The sequence below is a fragment of the Myzus persicae genome, unplaced genomic scaffold, assembly GCF_001856785.1.
Source record: "Myzus persicae strain clone G006 unplaced genomic scaffold, MPER_G0061.0, whole genome shotgun sequence".
NCBI lineage: Eukaryota > Metazoa > Arthropoda > Insecta > Hemiptera > Aphididae > Myzus > Myzus persicae.
The window spans coordinates 2,421-11,699 of record NW_019101154.1 but is presented as its reverse complement, the minus strand read 5'-3'; the positions used below and the strand labels follow the sequence as shown (position 1 = coordinate 11,699).

Below are 9,279 nucleotides of genomic sequence, written 5' to 3'. Positions count from 1 at the left end.
CTACAATACATTTATAAACCTTGAAAATATTCTTTTGATATGATTACCAATTCTAACTTCTAATAGTATATTAGCAAATAGTAGGCAAGTCAAAACATTTAAAAACAATTCTTAAACTCTTTAATTGAATTTCATAAAAACCTATTTAATTCGTTTTTCAAGCATTATGTTACATCAAGATTGTTGGTAGAAAAAGCATTAGTGTCAGTGATAAAAAAAATTAAGAAAAGTGTGCTAGAATCTATTAAATTATGTTGAGCTTAAATTTGATTGGTAATAATATCAATATGTATCCTAAAAACAAAGATTGTGATCATGAGGATAATTATTTATTATAATACAAACATTATTTATTTACTTCAACATGTTCACAACATAATTAAAGATCAAACTTAATTTATTTCTATCCTTATGACTCTTTCAACCATGACTGTAATGTATAATTTTTTACCCTTTCAGATCACTTTTGTTCAAGACTTACTGTCCAAAATTTAACCACCAATAAAATACTAATGTTTGTAAAACTTATAATAATATTTTAAAAACATAAAAGTGAAATATTGAATGTCAAGAAATAAATAAGTATAAATGAGCTCAAATAACTAATGTTACAACATAGAAACTCCAAGTGCTTCACGGCATCTTTCATAAACAACATAACTTATACTAACAGCGGGCGCTACTTTAATAAAATTTGGAGTGATACCTCTGTACAATCCAGGGATACCTTCTTTTACCCAAATTTCTCTAAATACTGACATCATTGTCCTTGTATCGGGACCTTCGAAATCTGAAACAATAATAAACCAATTATTAATGAATTAATAATCAATATAAAAATAATAACTTACTAGGTGCCTGAAGACGTGTACGGACAAGAGATAAAGGGTATGAACATACCTGACCACAAGTACTAGATACAGTACCACAAGCTAACAATAATGGCATTCCAGGTTTTTCGCCATCATTGTGTGAAGCGATATACTTATTTTTTAATGTCTACAAAATAATAACACAATATAATTGATAAAATAATGAAAGTTTTATTGAAAATAATTGACTAGGTACTAAACTTGTATTTATCAAAATATAAATTGAAAATATGTTCAAATATTTGAGCACCAATCATCAGTGGTACTTAAATGAGGTAAAACAAGAAGAACAAAGATAATTGAACATAATTTACTTCACCATAACAGTTTACTTCATAGAATAATAAAAAGGCCCATGAGAGGGAAAACATTTTGCTTCAGAATATGAAATTTTAAAATGAATTTTACTATTCAAAAAAATAAAAATTGTAAAAAAAAGTTGTTTTCTAACGACAACAAATTATGTGAAAACAATATCGTAAAAAAGTTAAGAATTTTTGAAAAATAATGATTGTAAATACTTAGTTAAATTATCTTTAAAATTTAAAAAAATTACCTCATAAACTGCAAGGTCAATACCAGCGTAAGGAAGTATACCTAAAAGGTTGGGTACATAACCCCTGTAAAAACTTCGTATACCTTCACGGTAATAAATTTTTTGGATACAATCAAATATACCCTTATACTGATTACTTTTGCTGATGGCTAATTTTGTTTTTAAAACCTAAAAAAAAAACAACATAAATATTCTAATAATAATTGTAAAAATAAAAGAGTTACATACCTCTAGGGGATAAATTAATGATTGACTAAAACCTCCTGCGAGTGATCCGGCAAAAAATTTTTCAAATATTGTTAAATCTGTAGTTCTTGAACCTTGAATCCTGCGTTTCGCTTGTTCATAAGCCATAAATTTGAACGCAGACTCTGGAGCTATCTTGAGTACATTTATACCATTTCCACGCCACATACCTAGTTTGCCTCCTTCTTTTAACATACTTTTGAAACAAGTTGTTATATTGCTATGTTGATTGCCATACACCTAAGACACAATTTAAGTCATTTTTATAGTCAAGCAATAATTTTCATAATTATATTTTCAAAGATACTAAATTGAATGTATTATTTTATTTAAAATAAAAATTATTAGATGTGTAATACAGTATAGACATTTGATTAAGCTATAAATTATTTTACTATAAATTAATGAGTTAACATTGACTTACTTGTAAGAATACTTTAAGTCTATCCAAAGGTGCAGTAAAAGTTCTTGAGACAGCTCCAGCCACACCACCAGATACAAGATGCCGCCACCACATCCCTTTTAGCATTTCAGCTTGAGTGAAATCAACAGGAACATTCATATCTTCTCCAAAGTCTATTAACTGAAAATGCAATAATTGCAAAATTAAATTATTTAAGCATCAACTTTTAACATAATATTGTATTATTTACAATAAATTGACTTTTTTCAGAGTAGGTAATACAATTTGTATAAAATATAAATCTAACTAGACTCTAATCACTAGAGATATAAACAAAACTATGGGTACAACATAAAACTATTTTAAAATTTTGACTTTTTGAAGAATATTATTTTATTTGATCTAGAATAAATAAGCTATATTATTATGTGATTAAATTATAATTAAATTTGAATCATTCGGTAATATTACAACTGAATAATAATAATAAATAATCTATTAAACAAATATTAAGTACTTTTGGCCCTTGGATTAAGTGAGCTCAATCTACAGCTGCCTAGTACATTATTAGCAATATATTAAAATCTTGTATAAATTTAAAATGAACCCTTTTCAGTTTTTATAACTTTTCAAAAATTGATTATTAGTAAACTTAATCATTTTTTAATAAATCGAAATTACTTAAAATATATTTATCAATATTCCATACTTACAGCTGAATGCCTCCAATATTTAATTAAGTTGTGTAAGTGTGTATGTGGGCAGTAAAGTAAAAAATCTCTCCATTCTTCAAAGCTTATTTCTAAACTACCATCTTTATCCATCCTAAAGTATATTATATAAAAAAAATCAGGAAAACTTAATTTATTTTAAGCCGTTAATCACAAATGAATTACCTTTTAAGAAGTTTTACAGTTTCAGTGACGTCAATGTCTATTCCCAATTCTTGAAAAGCTCTTATAAGTTCATATTGATCAATTTTCCCTAAAGAAATTCTAAATAAATTAAATTGAAAAAAAAATGTATAATGGTAACACTTAAAATTAAATAGTAAATTGAATGTGGGGAAGAAATTAGCAATTGGTTATTACTTATTAGGTGTTTCACCTATACAAAGCTAAAAATTAGTTGAAAAAATAGTTATTATGATTGAATATAATTTTAGACCTGTATTTTATAATATGACTGTTAAAAGTTTTATTTGAAATAATGAGGTAAATCAGCGGGAATTCGTCATGGGAAGTTTTTAACATCAATTAGATGGGTATTAAATGAAAAATTGAACACAAATTTTGAATTATATTAAGTTGGTATTTGATAATTCAACAATGAAATGTAAGGGATTAGCTAGTAAGTTATAAATTAATTATTTAGTACAAATTAAAGAAAATACTTTGAAAAAATATAAGAGTAAACCTATTAACTAAATTTTATATGAGATAACAACAGACATAAAATACTAATTATAAAAAATAATTATAGTAATTTATTGTTCTGATAAAAATACTGATTTACATATCATTCAAAAGAGAAAGTATATAAAAATACCTGTTATTTTACTAACTGACTTTATTGTACAAGTTTCTGATTAAATTATTAAATACAACTTACTCTTTTACTTAAAAATGTTAATATGTTTAATTTTATTAAATCTACATATTAAAAAATATATAATATAATGTACTATACTATTATTATTTATCTTTCAATGCATGGTTATCTAAACATCATGGTTCTGTGATAAATTATAATTTGCATTACATTTTAAGTCTTTAAGAGTTAGTGTTTATTAAATTACTTCTTACCATCTTTGTTTTTGTCAATGTTTGAAAAACTTAGCTTTAATGTTTTTTCATATTCTTTAACGTAATTTATAAATTCAGCTAATGTAATTGAACCACTCTTGTATGCATCAGATAGTTCTAAAAACTTATACAGAACAAAAGAATACATAAAATTAAATAAGCTACCTTAATAAACTTATGATTATGATAATATTTATGTAGAGTGACCAAACATAAATGTTAAAACAGATATGTTCTTTAATTTGACCATCATGTTCGATTGTACTAACAAACTTCAATTAGGGGCACTTTTGGTCTCATTTTCATCCAGCAGTCTCTATATTATTGTTTTATAAGCATCGAGTTTCAATGAACAATTATCTATAATAGAAATGGGACATGTCAAATTACAGAGTGAAATTTTTATGAACATTTGTTATTTGTCAACATTTTTATCAACATTGTTTCTAATGGAAACATGGTTTGTTATTTATAAAAAATTTAAATTATCAAACAAATTTTGAAGTTTTATTTCTTTAAATTGTAGTAACAGTTGTTTGTTTTGGTTTATAATTTTTTTAATATGGCCACCTTTATTAATTTCAAAAAAAGAAATTCACTTACTTGAGCATATTCTTTATCATGCAATGAACTAGACAAATCAAGTACGTCAACTTCACCGTTCTTGTCCATATCAAGCGATTCAAATAATTTAGCCAAATTAAGTTCATCTTCATTGGGAAGCTCATGTAGATAATGAGTAGGCATAATGCTTTCAGTATTATTAAGACTGACAGTCTGATCATTAATGGTGTTCACCATCATTTAATTGAGCTAAATGAAGTATAGTTAACCTCAATTGTATTTCTATACCAAGCCAAACTAAGTGAAATCATACATAACAAATAAGTCAAAAATACATAATTTTTTTCAAACAATGTCAAATTAAACTGAAATTTTTCAAAATAGTTATAACAAAAACAATCTCTCTAATCCTATAAGTGAAATGCCTAAAACTTGAGCAACTTAAGTCTCAAAAGTCAATCATCATTATTAACACTTATCAAAACTATATGACCTTAATTTTTTTATCAAAGTGGTTAGTGGTTAACCATATTATGCTACACAAAGGGCGGGTTGCATAAAGAACAGTCTGTACATTTTTTACCGGCTCTATAAGGTTTTTAATGATTGTGTAAACTATTCTCGGGTTGCATAAATAAATAGTAAATTATTAATAACTGTGGTTACCAAATAAATTAAACCATATTTTTTAATCGCAAAAACTAAAAAATATATACAATATAAATTGAATATTGATAATCTTTGATAATAAAAATTGTTTATCTTATCATAATAATATTATATTATTTTCACCGATCTGTAACTAGTTACAGAGCCCAAATCGGATCTGCAGTTTACAGGTCCGGTAGCCGATAATTTACAGAGCCGGTAACTTTACCAAGCGTTCAAGCAACACCTAATTTTATTTACAGATCCGTTAGCGTACTTACAGATCTGTAAGTAGTTACAGGACGTTTATGCAAACCGCCCAAAGAAGTACGTCGATCGTCTCCACGATGAATGTCATCCAGAATCTAGATAAAACAGTGTTTTCACTCGGCATCAAAAAACAACTAATAATATGCATTGTAACTATAGTAATTTTAGTTTTTTATTAATTAAAATATAAATAAAGTCCATAAGTTAATTTTCGTGTAGTCATACATATTTGTATTATCGAACCAGATGGCCAAGGGCTGAGAATGAAAAGGTCAGCTTTTTTCAAAAGACGTGATTTTGCATAAATTTATTTAATTTTCAAATGTACATTTTTTGAATTAACTACGGTTCTTTCTCAATTATGTATAAGATATTTTTTTAAGTTAAGATAGGCAGTTATACAATTTTAGTTCTTTGAAGTAATTTTATTTTGAGCCATCTTCTAGGAATTATTAGTTTACAATTTTAAATATTACATTACATACACCTACAAAGCCACACAGGGATAATAAATTACATTTATAACACAATGATTAAAAAATAAAATAAAGGTAAATAAATACTTTTTACCCTGCTAAGAAATACACAACACTTGGTATATAATATTGCCGTAATCCGTAGCGAGGTGACCGACAAAAATAACTGCTGTGGTGAGCTCATCGCTCATGTTTTTACTTTTATGATAAGTGATAACCACTTGTTTAAATATTATTGAATTCGTCTGATGGCAGTCGACTGATTAATTTATTATAAACTACATAAACTGCAAAGGTTATAATTCCATTTTTTTTTTGGATTTTGGAACTATTTGTGATTAAAAGTTAAGAAAAAAACAGCATCGTGTGATAAAGTCGTAACTGAAATTGTGTAATTTTATACTCCATGAAATTGATAAATGAAAATTATAAATAATCATATCTTCGATGTATAATTTTTAAGACTTAGAAAGAATCTTGTTTCCATATTATTATTGTAATAAATGACGGAGACATGACATTATTTATATCGAACGAAAGGATTTAATCTATGTTAATACATTTTATAAATGTAATAAGTTTTAAATCATTCGGAACTTAACTACAGATTAGTGCTCCGGATCTTACCCTGTCTCCTAAAGTTCTAACATGGAAATACGATTAGCAATCTGTACGATTTGTATAACAAATACTGATGCTGTTTTAGAGTTGAATTTCAAACATTCGGGTGCCAGCGTAGCGCACCCCTTTTTCCGGACAATATTTGTAAACACTATGAAAACCTGTCCTATTTTGGCAATAATATTAATTTTTGCTAATTCTTATATGACCATTTGCCCAGTTATAATTGAAGTTTTCATTATATTTATTAGAGAATACAATTTAATTATACAATTATCATATTTCTATATGTAATACACTAATACCTTGTATTATAATGTTGGTCTTCATAAAACTAAATATAATAATTATAAAATGTGTTAGGTACTTAGTATATTAATATTATTTTAACAACTACATCGATATATAGATATCAGTTTATCAAAAAATAGTATTTTGATTTCAGAAAACCAATATTTATAATGGCAGTGACATTTAAACACGAGAATAATAAAGGTCATCAAATCGATGTGACTATGTTTTTAATAAGATTCATTTATCACCAAACGATTAATCACCGATAAGATGCTTTGTAAAAACCCATCAACGATAAGCTTTTATTCAAAACTCGGAGCCAAATACACGTCTCGGGACGTAGTTCATAGTTGTTCGACGTTCAATTATTTCTGTGTATTGTATTATTTTTTTCTACTCTCCTGTGTGGCTGTGTGTCAAGACAGCAATAGATTTTTACACCATTTTTATAACGGTAAGAAACATTTAATTTATTTATTTAAGGTGACATTTGGATCCATTTTTCGTTGGTCTGTTTAGTAAAAAAATTGATTTTCATTAATGTATTTTTTTTTAATATTTAGCCTGGTAACACAATAGACATTCTAAACATCGTGTTTAATCATTGATCTATTAGTTATGAACAAAAAATGTAATCACTGTGTATCTTATAAGTGGATTCTATTCTATGAAATGTACAGTATGTTTCGTCCATCGCCGACTTAATATATTTCATTATTTTAGATTGAATCAATGTAATAAACCGGGTCCGGAACTTGACGATCTGAAAATACATACAAATGCATGAATTGACATTCAAATGTTAAAAAATGACATGAAAAATGTATATTTTACTGTAAAATTGATAAAAATGAAGAATATTGTTTCGGTACAAATTATATTTATAAATTAATTAAATAAAACTTTCTATTATATACTCCAAATCATTTTTTTTTATAGGTAGTTATTATAGTTAAAAAAATGTTAGTATACACCACTTTTCGTGAAATGAATATTTTTGTCGAGTTTCATGTTTTTTAACTACTCGGTGACATAAAAACATACTAGTTTAATTGAAGTGTACATTTTTACGTATCTAATAACTTTTAATATATTTGTTTACCTTCAGATTTGTTACACTGTATAATCATGGGTTTCTTAATATTTTCAAACAAAAATGAACGGCGATTGTTCGATAGCTAGATCGAAAAACTTCTCTCTACCTCAACAGAATAATATGTGATATGGGTGCATAAAAAATACTTGATATAGTTGAGGTTCGAATCGATCGCTAATCGAAACTGAATATGTTTCAACAAAGTGTAACTTTCAAGGAGAAAAATGCAAATTTTTTTTTTTTTTAAAGTACAAAAATGATAAAAATTAACCAAAACCATTACGGTAAACGGTAAAATTCCCTAAAAATGCAAATAATGCAAAATAAAAACTATTCCACGACATTCTATATTTCATGAATCAAATTTCTGTAAATAAGATGAGCTTCGAATGTAAGCATTAGAAAAAATGATCCAAGTGCATCAAGTTCCGGGCATTAGTACTATATGTACATTTTGACGTGTGTTTTAAATATTTTTGAAGAGACTTTTTATTTCTTTTATTTTAAAAATTGCTTGTATTTAAGAACTTTGTGGGAGGTGGTGGATGTTATTCTACGTCCCACGTTATTTAATTTTTTCGTTTAATGATTTTATATTTTTAAACCTTTAAATATCTGTATAACGTTATTTAACAATATAATTAAATTAAAAATTGTAAATTTACTTAAAATGAATTCTATCGTCATTTTTCGCGTAACTATAATAGGTACCACTGTAAAAGCTTTAAAATTTGCAAAACTCTTAGGTTATACTAATTTCAATCATCCCTGAGTAAAATTGATTGTTTATTGTTAGCTTAGCTTTAGGTATTAAGTCAAAAATTTCAGTAAACTGTAAAGTTATGAATAAAATCATAGTTCTAATTGATTGTTTAAACTCGACTAATGTCTGATCACTAGAAACAAAAATAAAATAGTATAAATGATATAGAAAATGTGTTGTAGATATTCTATATTAAGACTATTAAGAGGCAATATTGTAATTATATTAATGCCATGACTCCATCAGGTCGGTATAGGTATACTAAATATAGTGGTTATTAATTTAATAAATTTTAAATGTTTCTGTGTCTATGTACTTATGTATGTTAACTGATTTTTGACGATTTTCAATATTTTGAAGTACCTATATAAGATATAATATATTAATATTGGTAGGTACAAATTATATTTCTTTTTTACATCTGAGACGCAAATGATATCTATGTATTACTTTATGACTCATCGGAAGTAATTCCCATTAGGTGTGGAAACAATAGTCATGTTATTACCAAACACTTTTATTTTTTATTAGACACCTAAAATTATACATAGTAATCATAAAAAATATTAATGTTTTTTATACATCAATAATAATAATTAATAATTAACCAAAAATAAAAGAAGTTGAATTTACAATAAACAAATACAACTGTTACGATCTCATCG

The 9,279-nt window shown here is 26.1% G+C and overlaps 1 protein-coding gene across 1 annotated transcript; it reads right to left on the bottom strand.

Annotated features, from left to right (window-relative positions):
• Positions 1 to 608: 608 nt before the first annotated feature.
• LOC111027968 (calcium-binding mitochondrial carrier protein SCaMC-1-A-like) lies at positions 609 to 4,683 on the bottom strand. Its single transcript, XM_022306486.1, has 9 exons — positions 4,486 to 4,683; positions 3,883 to 4,006; positions 2,974 to 3,061; positions 2,791 to 2,902; positions 2,099 to 2,257; positions 1,657 to 1,914; positions 1,429 to 1,596; positions 852 to 999; positions 609 to 790 (listed from the first exon to the last, which is right to left on the bottom strand). The coding sequence occupies exons 1-9, from the start codon at positions 4,681 to 4,683 to the stop codon at positions 609 to 611; spliced, it is 1,437 nt and encodes a 478-aa protein (XP_022162178.1).
• Between the last annotated feature and the right edge of the window lie 4,596 nt (positions 4,684 to 9,279).

Bases quoted from the DNA above. Each gene is read 5' to 3' on its own strand.
- LOC111027968 (XM_022306486.1), bottom strand. From the start codon at position 4,683: ATGGTGAACACCATTAATGATCAGACTGTCAGTCTTAATAATACTGAA. The intron at 1,000-1,428 runs GTAATTTTTTTA...ATTATTTTGTAG, and splicing joins TTGACCTTGCAGTTTATGAG to ACATTAAAAAATAAGTATAT. The intron at 791-851 runs GTAAGTTATTAT...TTATTGTTTCAG, and splicing joins TACACGTCTTCAGGCACCTA to ATTTCGAAGGTCCCGATACA.